The sequence below is a fragment of the Larimichthys crocea genome, chromosome III (assembly GCF_000972845.2).
Source record: "Larimichthys crocea isolate SSNF chromosome III, L_crocea_2.0, whole genome shotgun sequence".
NCBI lineage: Eukaryota > Metazoa > Chordata > Actinopteri > Sciaenidae > Larimichthys > Larimichthys crocea.
This window is the reverse complement of record NC_040013.1, coordinates 38,833,166-38,847,476: the sequence shown is the minus strand read 5'-3', so window position 1 is coordinate 38,847,476 and position 14,311 is coordinate 38,833,166. Positions and strand designations below refer to the sequence as shown.

Sequence of the window (14,311 nt, the reverse complement as noted above, 5' to 3'; positions counted from 1 at the left end):
AGTACCCAAGTACTGGAATTTAACATTTTGAGATAATTGTACTTTACTTAGTTTAGATCCTGAAAGGAATATTGTCATTTTGAACTACAAAACATTTATTTGACAGCTGTAGTTAGCGAAGGAATTTCAAAATCTAGAATGTGAAAACATTTTCTTATGCAGTAACTTCCCCGAATATAAAGTTATTAACTTCAGTCCTACTTTGACCAGCTTCAACGTTAAAATGCTGCTTACATATTTTGCTTGAGTAAGCTGTGAGTTTTTCTTTTTTTAAAGCTTCGTCTTGTCATGTAATAAATTTAATGATCGAGGTGAGGATGATTGATTTTTATACTGCTGACATGTTTGTTTGTATTCTTCCATCAGCATGGAGTCAGACTGAAAATCAGTTACAATGCTGAACTGTAATCATCCGGACATATATTTAACTTAATATTACAGGGTACAACAAAACCCCTTCAGCATCTCTTGACCACATGAAAACGTTTCTCTTGTCTTTCAGGTGTTGGCAGCTCTTACCCGCAGGTCTTCAGACATGTGGAGGAGCTCTTCTCTCAGACTGCTGAAGGTGGACAGCAGGAGACGCATGCTCTTATCTGCAGTGAGACGAGTCTGACAGAAACACACACAGTTGGATGAGTTAACACTAGAAAGGTCATTGTGTTGCTCTGAGGAATTATACACACTCACACTCTAAAGCTCATTGCTTTAGAGTGTGATCACTTTAGTCTGTGACTCCCTCTGGATTTAGTATAACCTGCTGTATACAACAACAATATTACTAGAGTCTGAATACTGAAATATACTAATAATAATACATAGAAAAACATATAACATGGATAACAACGATCAGCCTACACCCCTTAACAAAAGATTTTTCAACAGGCAGCGATCCACTTTCACCTCTGAGGTGTGTGAAATGTCCGTGTTACATATGAGGCATAGCTTTTCCCACAGGCCTCTTCATTACATGATGAACCAGTCTTTTAGGGTCTGATATGATGTGATGTGACAATGAAAATTTTAATTTAGAAAATAGAAATTAGATAGACTACACAGTTTTAGGAAGCATCTAAACCAAGAGGTTGAAACTCTTTTGTTTGTTTCCACGCCGTGCTATCAGTGAAGGAGGTCAAGTAAAACCCCCTATCGTTTGCAAAGTATCAGAGGCAGGGAAAAGATCTTGTTCTAAAATACGCTCTGACCTAGTATCAATATGACATGAACACAATAAGTGAAATAATGGGGATCAATACAGGATGTCATATTCGGGTCGATGGGGGAGTGTGTTATAATTGCCGTTTTGTGGAAACGAAGATAAAAAGGTCTCCGTATGTCACTCACCTGCAGCAGGTAGCGGATTTGTTGTTTGGTGAGTTCAGTGGCTCCTTTGGGAAGCAGAGCCTCCACCTCCTCTTTCTCCATCTGAACACACACAGTTACAATAGAAACAAAACCATGAAATCAATGAAGAGGAAAGACATCATTTTACACTGACTCACTTCCAAAAAAAATTGTTCTAATTACTTTTCATTTTGAAGTTTTAGGTCCCTAAATATGACAAGAACATGTAGTAAACACAGAAAAGTACTGTCTGGATCACTCTGCTGTACTGTATTCATCTGGTATTTAGTCTAAGTGAACTTTGACCACAGTCAAAATTGTGTCTGCCGAGCTTGGTTCAGATTTATTTATCAGATGTGTGTGATGCAGGTTTGTTTCTCACCCTGTAGTCATTGCTGTTATCCAGCTGGTGTTTCCTGTAACACACATAGAGGAAAGACAAACAATGAGGATGGAGGCATGATAGGAGAAAACTTGAGGCGCATGTGTGTGTTTAATGAACGAATACGACCCTGATTGTGTCTCATAATGAGTCACGACAGACACTGAGGGGGCGCCTTGTGGACAAAAACACTTATCGCTGAGTCATATTAAGGGTATTCCCCTCTCATCTGGGGACAAACATTTGGTAGCAGAAAGTAAACAGTTTGTTTTAGGCTTAATTCTTTACATTTAGCTTGAGGGATTACTGTGAGTACACTACTTAGCTGCTACATTTAAGGTCAGGTTCAGTCTTTGAGAAATTAACGTATGTAATTAGGACAGGATATTAATTAACCATGCTGATATTTTCGTGTTATCATTTTAATAATTCCTCTAGTCCAAATTAAAGACTCCAAGCAAACTGTAATTTAAAAAAGTGGTTAAATTGTTTGTGTCTGTGGCCAGTGGAAGGTCTCTGTGGGACTGAGTAATTAGTGGGCAGAGCTTTATGGTCTGTGAAGTGAAGCCAATGTGGAAGTGTTTTAAACCTGCATTCTCTCCTATGGCCAGCAGGAGGCAGCCCCATTGGCTGCAACAATTGTATTGAGCTTAATGTAAAAATGAGCCTACTTCTTACTTCATTTAGTATCTCAGTAAAGAGTTTCCTTGTGAGTTTATGGTTTCAGTCTAGTCTTCTTCCATACAGCATTTGGTAAATTATGGTCCCATTTAGAGTAAAACAGACGATAATACACAACAAGCTACGGTCAGAAAACTCAGATTAAACCATCAAACGGGCAGTGCTGATTTGCTCTAAAACTAGTCAGGCTGACATTTTATCCTGCTTGACAACTGAGCCAAAAGCAAGCACTCACATCCAAATATGGTCACTTCTGTCTCCAAAAAAGAGAGACAAAGACGGCAATGTCTATAATGCCAAACTTGAGACTTCAGAACAGTTCTCCACAGAGCAATAGGTGACTTCATGATCGATTTACTCTTGGATTGAGTCAAAATAAACATCAGTGTGTTCTGATCATGTCAATCATTGCTGTGTGTTTAATAGTTTTTGGACAATATCGGAGTTGGAAGAAGATTTTGTATTTTTAGGCTTTGATACATACACAACACCTGTTCATTAATAGAATTAATTCACTGTTGGATTTTTTTTCCTTTAACAGCCTTAACTGTAAACCAATCCAACAGTGACACATGCCACACATCATAGCTGGCTGACAGAGTTGAAAAGTTGGACAATTAAAATCTCCCTATTTCCCACACAGTTTTCCTGTAACTACTTGCCTTATGCAAGACTTTCAAGTGATGTAATGATTCAACAGTTACCCTGAACAGAAACTGAACATGCTACAAAACTGTACTGATTGAAGTCAGTTTTGGCAGGTATTTTTTTTTCAGAATTTCCTTTGTTTTGTTTTTTATAGAGAATTATTATTGTTATTAAGTGTACAGACACTTAAATCGCCAGTGGACCACCTGCAGGAGAAGAAGTCATGACTAACCGATACTCGGTTTTCACCTGTTTGAACATGCAGCCCATGGTACTAATCCAACTCGCCAAACCCAGCGTCTATCTCCATGACAACATGCTACAGCTTTTGTCTAGGAATCTATCCACCATATAAACATGCCAGCATAATAAAACCAGACTATGAATGATATCACCACATGGAAAGCTTTTATGTCTGTAGTCGTCTAAATGAGAAAATGTTGCTAGGAGCATTAGCGGCTCATGTTTAAGAGTCAGTTTTACATTGTAATGAGACAGGTGCGTGTTAAAGTCAGGTGCCATTGTAGGAACATGATCTCCCTGTGGATATGTTAGCTTGCAGATTCAATACTACTTTATTGCTGACTCTCAAGTGTTTGATATCAGGATCTGTGGTGGAGTCAACCCACCAAATATATACTTAACCTGTAAGAAAATAATGCATGTCTGCAAAAGTATGAACTTATTTGTCTTTTTGTGATCGTTTTGCGTAGTCAGGGACATAATTAGCCCCTATAAATTTCATGTTTTCAGTCACATATTTTCATTATGTGGATAGTGCTGTGGACAGGAAGCTAAATGCCTAAAATGAAGTGCACTTACTGTCCACGGATCTTGGACACATGCTCAGAGATGCAGGAGTGGATGTCACAGTTCTTCCTGTAGACGTCGGCCAGCAGCTCGCCGAAGTAACGCGTGTCCATCTTGGTCGCCGGAGGCAGTTCTTTCACCTCGCTCTTCACCTCCACCCTGGAGATCTTCTCTATCGCTGGCTTCTGCTGGATGATGTTGACAATCTCTACCTCTTCCACCTCCACTGACTCCTCTTCCTCCTGGAGGGACAGGCCAGAGACAGATTATTAACCACAGCGTGTTTACGTGTTGATCTGAAAAGGCTGAAAACAAAAAAGAGGCAGTGACAAAGGTCACATACTTAATAGTGACACATTAACAGATTAGCTCAAACTGACTGAATGGTGAAGAAGTCAAACCTTTACCCTGTAATGTGTTCTTTTGCACACAGATGACTTACAAAAAGTCATTCACGCGTCAGTATTATGATCTGATATTCCATCATTATTAGACTGATACGGTAAATACTACAAGAAATTAACTTTTGTCCAACAAGTAAATCCCCTCTTTAGCGTGCTGCAAAGCAGCTGCCTACAGGGATCATTCTCCAAGCAGCAACAGCAGACTCAATGGCACCTGCAAACAATTACAAATGGTTATCTGCATAACAATCAAGAAATGTAGGTCTTTGTTAACATTTTTCACACCATGGTATTTCGCTGTTTTAATGTGCTTCACATTTTTTTCATCCATTCTAGGCTTCTATTGTCCATCGTTTTACTACCATATTAAAATTATACATCCATTATAACTACCATCCTTTGCAGAGACGTAGAGGGCTGGAGCCAATCCCAACTGACAATGGGCAGGAGCTGGAGTACATCCTGGTCAAGTTGACCAATTAACCTGCACGTCTTAAGACTGTAGGAGGAAGCCGAGGCACCCGGTAAGGATTCACACAGACATGGTAAGAAAATTCTAACTCCACACTAAAATGGAATAGCAAGAGAGTTCTGGGTTGCAGTACACTACAATGCAAATGAAATGTTTTTTATTTTTGTTTTCTGAGCAGGTCCATTTTTATAACAGAGAAATGAATGGGACGTTAGACATTTTAAAACCTGAAACATTATAGTCCCATACTTTATGAGGGGGGAGTTGGCATGTTGAAACAAGAAAAGGAAACTACCAAGCCAAAAGTTTGGAGCACATTGTAGCATTAACACTGTCCTAAAGGGAAACGAGGGGCCCAAACCAGAAAAAACAGGCTGAGAAATGAAAGTAAAGAAAAATATATGTGCAGCAGTGTCTACATATGTTGTGTATATATTGATAATTTGGTGGATCACCTCCTATAGGCTCATTTATCATTAACCTGTAGTCCCACGATCACTACCTGCATTCCGGACAGTCCACGCTGCAGCTACACGTGATGTAAGCCAAACACACCCATGATCTCCATTTATCTACATGTAGCAACAGATGTTGCGTAACCTGTTATCTGCCTATCTGAGCTGCCTGTTGTGTGTACTCTTCACACAGAAAGCGCTTTCACTCTCTGCAAACACCTGTCTGTCAAACACTGTGTTTGCTTACGCCAGACAGACTGGTGGTCCAAACCAACATAATAGTGTTTGTCTTGTCTTTGTGTTTCAACCCCAAAGATGAAAAACTGGTTGTTAGAAAGGATTTTACACTGGAAGTTCCACCAGACCTTGAAGCCACATACAGATAAGTTTGAAGTTTGGCGCTTTTTTCTGTGAAAAACAGGTTGGTTGGGTTTGTTTTTTTTTTTTTTTGACAGGCATGTGTTTGTTAATTTACAATTTTGACCTAATTTAACCTCACATCTGAAGGACAAAAATGTATCTATGGGTGGATCTGTTTTTCTAGCCCTCGTCTTTACCTGCTCTTCTACATGCATTCAGTATTAATTATAACTATTAAATATAATAGTGGCTTTCCTGTACTTGTCTGGCTTGATGTAAAGTACATTAGCGAAACACTAGCTAAAAAGATAGCAATCAGTTTATGTAGATCAGCAAAATGCTGGATAACTAGCTATCTGACAACTGACCTAGCATATTTAAGAAACATGAATGAATAACGGGGAACCGATGTTCTGACAGCTAGGTGCCATTTTAAATCACACATTATGAGCACAAAATATATATAGAGTATGAGCAGGGTTGTGCAGTATTCCTGAATAGAACAACATCCACCCTAAGGAGGTTCAGGTTTCAGGTTTATCTTGATTGAAAACAATTAGACCGAAAGAAAGCGACATCTCGAGATGTATTTGCATGACAATAACGTAACATACAGTACAGCGTCAGGAACATTTTGTCTGATGTAATGCCTTCTTAGGTATCCAAGTTGTGGCTGTGCAAAGCGGTCCAGCCAGATTCCACATAAGCCCGGGGGAAGATTAAGAGCCAGAATTTCCCAGCATGTAAAGTTTACACTTTTGTGCCATTGGAGAGACACCAAGACCCACAAGGAGCCCTGCAGCACTTCAATTTAATGCTCATCCCACTCCGGGGTCATTTTTTGAGGTTTTGGTGATGTTTTTGGATTGTATTAGGTTGTGGTGTTCCTGATAAACTGGTAGTTCAGAGTATCAGTATCTGTGGTTTTAAAGTGTTTCCAAGTGGCCTTTTGCACTTCCTATAGCCACCAACCACGCAGCAGAACCCATGGGAGAAAGGCCAAAAAAATACTGTCATCACTAGAAGGAAACACTGAGAAGGGAACTGAGGTTTAGCATTGTTTCATTTTGGAAAAAAGAAACTCTATAGACAGGAAGAACAACACAGGCAGCAAGGAGGCTAAAAGGACTGAAAGATCACAGGTTTGATTTCACTGAACTCCAAACAACCTGTCCTGAACCGACTCTAACACAGGCTGACAGGAATTTGACTCCTACTGCGAACCCAGTGTGTTGTTTGGGACAAAAATACATAAAACAAGTTTTTCTTCTGCCTCTTCTGAAATCTGAAGTGGGTCAACCATAGCTAAACAGAGTCAAGTGCCAAACTCAATAAAAACTGTGGGCTTGGCACAAACATCTCTCAAGAGGCCGACTTATCTCAATGCTATCTTTCATTTTGAAGTGTAAAAAACCTCTGTCATATTGTCTTAATACATGACTACACTATAAAACAAACACCTGTAAAAGAAGTGTAGGTATATGATCTGAGTAATTACATGGAAGTGGGTGTGTCATGGTGCCGCAGGGCTGTGGCTGTTATGGTAACATGCCTGTCATTCTTGCAGAGAAAGGGATAGGAGACGACAGAGGGACGTGAACCAGTCTGGACACAAAACAAGACGAAGCTCAGCTCATTATCGCAACACATATCAGTAGACATACGTCTTTCACATCATGTAATGTTGCTTATTTTAGTGACATTTTTCCCAACAAGAAGTACTGGAAATATGAGAATGAGTTTCTCCTGTAAGATTTGAATACACACCGACGATTACCTATGTCTTATGTTTACGGACAATAGCCCTGAAATTAATTTCTCAGTGTGTTTTCTTTGCAATTTATAGATTTAAAAAGTTTAATAAGTCTGTAATAACTATAACAGCTGAAACAGTGAAAACTTTTTAGCAGCATGAACGCATAAAAGCATAAAAAAAATTTTGGACCAAAAGTAGATGGACAAATTGAATCAAATCACCAATAAAGAGCTGCGTTCTACATTTAATAACAAAAACTTTGTAAAAAAAACTTTTTTACGATCCCAGCTAAATCATCTCGAAACAATGAGAATCACTGACTTGTACACAGAAGCCGTACAGCTGTAAAGCTGACACAGTTATGTTACTGACATTGTTGACGTTGTTTTTGTTGTTGTTTTTCGTGGTGGGGATGGCGGCGTTCATTTGCAGGGTTCACAAAAATGCCTTAGGTCGACTCTGACAGAGTTTAATATGCAGCTGGCCTGCAGGCGCTAAATTCCACTGCAGACTTGAACTCATACCGCTGTGTAGAATGTGTGGGAAGATAACAACAACCTTATGATGACAGGTTACTGCGTTAAGAGTTGCAGCAGTGGAGTGTGTGCGCCTGTTTGTGTGTGTGTGTGTGTGTGTGTGTGTGTGTATGTGTGTCTATATAAGGCAGACTGGCCTAGAAATGTGTGAGAGCACAGGGAGAACAGAGTATTGGTAAGCCATTGGTCAAAGGGGGCACACAAAAAACACTTAAATCTTATCAGGTCATTTCTGTCCGATTGACTCTTAAAGACCTCATTTTCTTTAAATGTGAAAAAAATGTGCTGGTTTTCTACAAATAAGTGTTTGTATCTTAAAACGATAGGAGCAATTTTTTTCAGAACATGCAATGTAAAAACAAGTATTTGAAAATGTTTTACTCAAATGTGAGAACTTGCTGATTTTCTTATATACATAGCATATTTGTTTTCACAATATAAGGCTTGTAAAAAACAATATGAGGTTGTTAAATGACTTGTTATTTGAATTTTCCACTTATGTGTTTTTATTTTAAAGCCTAAAAATATGATGACAAATCCAAAAATATGATTAGTAGATTACATCATGATGAAAATAATTATTAGTTGCAGCCTTACATGGTTCTTTATGCATTATAGGGTTGTTGTATATGTTGTCAGCCATAGATACGTATATTGCATGCTCCATTTATGTCTGTGTGTCTAATTCTTTCATCTACAGTCAGAGATAAGTTTTGCTGTCCACCTTACATCTCCTTTTAAAAGTAATGAAACTGAGCTTTACTCCTACAAGCTGTTAAAAGGAGCGCCCCAAAAAGAGCAAGAAACCCAATACTCAAGCTCAATACATCATCAGCTCACCTCTTCACCATGTCAGGCCCTCTGGTGTGTGTGTGTGGTGATGTAGGTCAGTGTGTGAGCCAGCCTCTCAGGATTCTGTGTGACTGAGTAACACTAGAGGTTGTTGTTGGAGAGAGAAGAGTCACTTTACCACACAGGCTCTTTGTGCGAGTCTCTGTGTGTCTTTGTGTGGTTGCACTGCTAAACATCGCCTCATCATCGAGCTATTTTGTGCGCAGTTCAGTTCGTCAGTGCAGTAAGAATATTTCGACCTGAACCGACTCTATCTCTGTTTTCCAACTTTTTAAACTTCAAAAAAAAAATTTCGTTAGTCTTCTTCATAAACCTGCAACATTATGTCCTATAGAAAGACATTTGTTGTGGTGCATAACAATAAATACAGTAAGAGAAAGAAAAAACAAGTGCTACAAAATTCAAGAATCTTGAATATAAAATTAGAAATTTGCAATAAAATCGTTAGAAAATATGTTGTTTTTTTAGTTTTTTTAAAGAGCCGTAGTGTTCTCAGCAACGGCGATGAACAAAGCAAATCCATTTCAATCCTCATCATAGCTGGGTGTGATCCAGAAGTCACCATAGCAACAAAATTTGTCACTGAAAAACATCAGGTGGGAGTGGTTCTGTGTCTGATGTAACTGCAGGTAGAGGGGTTAACAAAGAGCTCATCATGTATAACTGTTCATACACACACACACACACACACACACACACACACACACACACACTGAATTTAACTTTTTTAGCAATTGATTATACTCAGAAACTGTCTAACTGCTGTCATGCAACTGTTCTTAATTCATCACCGAATAGCTTATGCTAGTTTTTTTTAACTTGTTTTTTGTAGTGTTGAGTTCTGTTCATTTTTTGGCTTTTGTAGAATTTTTGCAGGTGGATTGGTGAAGCAATCAGCATTATGGCTGGGGTTTTTCCAGATCAACAAGTCAATCCAGGTTGTAAGAAGCTTTGGGAAGTGATATCCAAAAAGAATGAGATTACGGATCAGGTGAGGAGCTCGGACATCCAGAGGGATCTTGGGGTAGAGCCGCTACTCCTTTGCATCAAGAGGAAGCAACTGAGGAGGTATCTGATTAGGATCCTCCTGGGCGCTTCTTTTGGAGGTACTCTATGAAGGGATTACCATTAGAAGGAGCTGTAAAACATTTCTGGGAAGAGGGACATCTGGAATACATAACCTGCAGTCACTGCAATCCGATCCCAAATAAGCAGAATAAAATGGATGAATGATGAAGTCATTTTGGCTTTTTCTTCAATCAACAAACTGCTCCTCGCAACAGCTACTGCAGCTTCTGTGAAAATACACTGACAAGACAGTCATTCCCTCTGGCTTGGTTATAGTGAATATAACATGATAACTTTCACAACCACTATATCAAGATTGTAATCCACTAGAGGCAAAACAAATTGAAAATATTTTCTTAAGGTTTTCAAAAGAAACCACCTCTACACCCACATGTTGTTTGTATCTGCACAAAGCAATTGCACCACGAGGGTATAACTCAGTTATGTGAATGTTTATCGGCAGCAGACAGAAGATCAGATGGAGCACAGATGTGATAAGCTAAAAATACACAGATGACTTTGAACTGTATGAATTCCATTTTAAACAAATCAGTCAACAGTGTACGAACACGTAGAGATGTTTCTGCTTTAAAAAGGTGTCATTAACGTCAACTGGGTGCCTGTAAGCCACATCTGAGGGCCACAAACTAACACGAGATGCAAGCTGACTTTGAGGAAAAGCATGGTTGCAAACCTGTGCATCAGGTGCAAAACTGTGAATTTTGTTAACGCAGTAAAAAAAGAAAAAAACAGGTGGGTTGCAAGGCTTTAAATTCCTGTTGGCAGAACATTTTTTTGCTTTTACAACAGCCTTAAAGCTACAAATCAACCGCTGACAGATGCATCAGGAGAGAAAACGTTATTTATGGCCATTTAATTAAAGCTGGAGATGCATATTTTTACAGATACTGAAGAGGCTTTCTCTCATCGTAAAACAATAAAAAGATGACGTACTACTTATAGTGTTTCTTGCCTCACCACAATGCGGTTGTCTCCTTCACTGTCCTATAATTATGAATTCTTCACACATCACACAGTGGTGAGAAAAGCCTTTTAAAAAGTAGCTGAAGTAGCTGAGCACCGACAAAAAAATCTTTTAACGCTCAAATTCATCCGTCAGATACAGTTTGTCATACTCCCATAATCCCTGAATCTGTTTTAATCTGGGTACAACCGCCGCAAAGTCATTCCGGCTGTTAGACGAGCAGGTTTCATCTTCACAGCGGCAAACATGTAAGTCAACAACCATCCTGCTTAATCACACTTGAACTTCATTCTGTTCAAGACCTTTCACTCAACTCTTCTCTCATCTTTGACCTTTGACCTACTTGAAGCTAAATGTTTACACACTGTCAAAGAGACGTTCATTCCTGCTGGTGTCGCTCTGGATAAAAAAAGAATAGAATAAATGTGTCTGAGCCAGTCAAAGTATATTTAAGTATAAACAGAAAAAAATATTTAAAGTATTAAAAGCAGAAAAACTGTAACTGTTCCACTATTCAGTACAATTTTATTTATGAAGCGCCAAATCAGAACGTAATAACTTCATTTTTAATAATAATCTTATTTACAGAGACCCAACAATTCCCACTACGGGCAAGCACTTGGCAACAGTGGTGAGGAAAAACTTCCCCTACTCTACTATTATATATGCTATCATTATAATAGTATGACTCATGCATTCATGTCAAAGGAGGAACTTACTGCTGGAGCTTGTTGAGGTGGAGCTCACTTTGAACTCCAACTAATGATTATTTTTCATCATGGATTCATGCGCTGACGACAATAAGAAAGATAAGAATTTTTATTTTTTTTTTAAGATTATTTTTTTGGCCTTTTATGCCTTTATTGATAGGACAGCTGAAGATAGACAGGAAGCAGGGGGCAGAGAGAGGGGGAGTGACATGCAGTAAATTAGCCGTCCGATGCGGGATTCGAACCGGGGCCAGCTGCAGCGAGGACTGTAGTCTCCACACACAGGGCGGCCGCTTAACCCACTACGCTACCGACCGCCCCAATAATAAATATTTAATCTCTTTATCGCTGCTACACAGACCAGCTGCTGCTCGTGGAAGAGAAACAATCCATTTGAAAGTGAAACTATTAACAGAATTTATTTTCAAAATGAGGTCAGTAAATGTTACTGTACACAAACACATTTTTAAATGTGTATACTTGATATAACATCTGTAGTCCAGTGCACAAATGAATATACATATTTTGTCACTGTATGCTCTAGCATACATGACTGAAACCGTTGTTGCTTATGGAGGCCAATAAAAGTAACAAACCATGCTGCTGAGCCTCGGGTCTTTCACAAGATAGTCATCTTAATGTGTGAAATCCATATTTTACTGAACAAATAAACCTGTCTCTGTCAGGTGATTCATATCCTATACAGCTGTGGTGCTCCGGCCTGTACCGACTGACAGACTGTAAACCTCAGCTTACAGCTTTAAGTAGAACTATAAGGAAAGTGCCATCCACCGAATGTGACCATTTAGAGAGTCGTCCCACGTGTGTGTGTGTGTGAGGAGGTTAATTATTTTACTGTATTCAAAATTTTGAACTTTGATCATTATAGCTGTGGGCTTCTGCTACATCTCTGAACTACAAAAACACGCCAAGTTCGAGCTTGAGAAGAAACAGTTTATCAAAAGCTGGTTTGTTACCACACCTTCCATTCTGACAGTAATTTGCTGATCCTTGATAATCAATCATGTTATGTTGGTTTTGTCATTGCTGTCAAAAGACCATGAAAAGAGACTTGATTATAGCCTTGATTATAGCCATAATAATGTACATGTACAACGTGGTGGTGTTGTCACATTGTTGTGATACCGCAAGAGGAATCTTGTAATTTGGAATTCTTTCACTGCCCTTTGCTGATTTCTATATGTGTAAGACATGTATTTTGTTTATTTCTCGATGTTCCAAAAGCTCTTAAATTTCCTTGTGAAAATTTATTTGGTGATGTTATTTTTTCCCCAATAATCAAAGATATAACAATAACCTTTAGTGAAACGGTACATTTGAGTTAATAGTGATTACTGTTAAGTGTTTCATCCCTAGTAGTTTGTCGTCACTTGTCTTCAGACTAAGTGAGAATCTGTCACAACAGACGTCAAACATTAGATCCTCTCTGACACTTAACACTTCAGCCTTCACTGACCGTCGTTTTTTTTTCCCGTTTCCCTCCTCCAACACTGTGTCAGGCTTTACCAGCGGGTCTGCTTTTGTTTGTTTGTTAAATGCTTTTCAAGAAGTTTCCACGCATGTCAAGGGTTTTTTTTTTTCACATTGAGCTAGAGGAACAGTATAACTAAACCACAAACAGGCTAGAAAACACGTTTTTCTGTTCCTGTAGGAAAGCACAGAAGGGTGTGGTCTTATCACCAAATAATGAAACCATTAAAAGAAAGTCTTGTTGAGAGAAGCGGGCATACAGATTACCGTCTAAAGCCTTACAGCCCTAATTATTTTTGACACAAGACTGAAGACATACTGAGAACAGATTAGAGGCTGCGGTGGCTCCAGCACACACCCCTGCAGATGATGTCAGGGTCAAACAGAAAAACCTAAGGCTGTAATTACAAGACTTCTCTTCTCAATGTTTTTTTTTTTTTAAAGGTTTGATTCTCAGAGAAAAGGTTTGAAGAAGGAATGGAATTAGATTAAGGATTAATGGAATTAATCCTTAGTCTAATTTGTTACATTTTTATTATGGACTTTTGTACTGAGCCTATTGTTGAAAACATGTTTTAATGTCTTATCTTGTTATGGTGCATTACTGCCAAAAGATGTTCCTGTTTTAGTACAATAAAGAGATGAACTGAACAAACATGAACAGACTTGAACTATGCAACCAGTCAAGAGGTAAAAAGTTAGGACACAGAAAGAGGCTTTATAAATGGCGAATGGGACAGGTAAAATTATTAATGATGATAAATAAAAATAGAAATAAAAATGGCAAATATTAACTAGTTCCAGCCTCTGAACTGTGCTAATTTTCTGCTTTTCTCTGATTTCAAACTGCAAAATGTTAGATAAAAAGCTACATCAAAGTGTCACCTTGAGCTCCTTGAGGTGATTCTTTTACTTAATTCAGAGAGAGGCCCCGAGAGACTTTTCTTTCAACAATGGACTACAGATAAGAAGACTGTCCTTATAATAAATAATAATTATGAATTAGTAATATTATACGCAAGACAAACGGCATCAAAGTGCCGTCAGCGGTTTAAGTCAGAGAGCCTCCCTGTTTTTACAACAGCCATATACATGACGCTGCAGGTTAAAATCTGAAGGAATGCTCCCACCCACAGCAGAGGCTTGTGGGAAGTGGCTGGACACACCCCAGTTTAACACCCATCGTTGCAACAGTTTAAGGTCCTGTCATATGAACAAAGTACTGTTGTAACAGAGTAAATGTGGAGGCAGGGCGTAGCTGCAGATACGTGCAGTAAATCTCAGAGAAGGTTTTTTTTTTTTTTTTTTTAAGACACTTGTTCTTCTTGTGCTACTGTGCTTTCACACACCAACATGT

The 14,311-nt window shown here is 38.7% G+C and overlaps 1 protein-coding gene and 1 long non-coding RNA gene across 3 annotated transcripts in view; one reads left to right on the top strand and one right to left on the bottom strand.

The window, feature by feature from the left end:
• Window positions 1–613, top strand: part of LOC113745677 (uncharacterized) — a 62,980-nt gene extending 62,367 nt beyond the window's left edge. The window contains exon 3 of the long non-coding RNA XR_003462316.1: window positions 503–613. This is a non-coding gene — a long non-coding RNA (uncharacterized LOC113745677). The remainder of the gene's footprint in view (window positions 1–502) is intronic.
• The window catches only part of pof1b (POF1B actin binding protein), a 30,801-nt gene that overhangs the window by 9,350 nt on the left and 7,140 nt on the right, over window positions 1–14,311 (bottom strand). For both annotated transcript variants that reach the window (XM_010737374.3, XM_010737382.3), the window contains exons 3-6: window positions 3,878–4,107; window positions 1,727–1,760; window positions 1,345–1,425; window positions 520–612 (exon numbers count right to left, since the gene is read on the bottom strand). In XM_010737374.3, coding sequence (XP_010735676.3) covers window positions 520–612; window positions 1,345–1,425; window positions 1,727–1,760; window positions 3,878–4,107 — 438 coding nt within the window. The remainder of the gene's footprint in view (window positions 1–519; window positions 613–1,344; window positions 1,426–1,726; window positions 1,761–3,877; window positions 4,108–14,311) is intronic.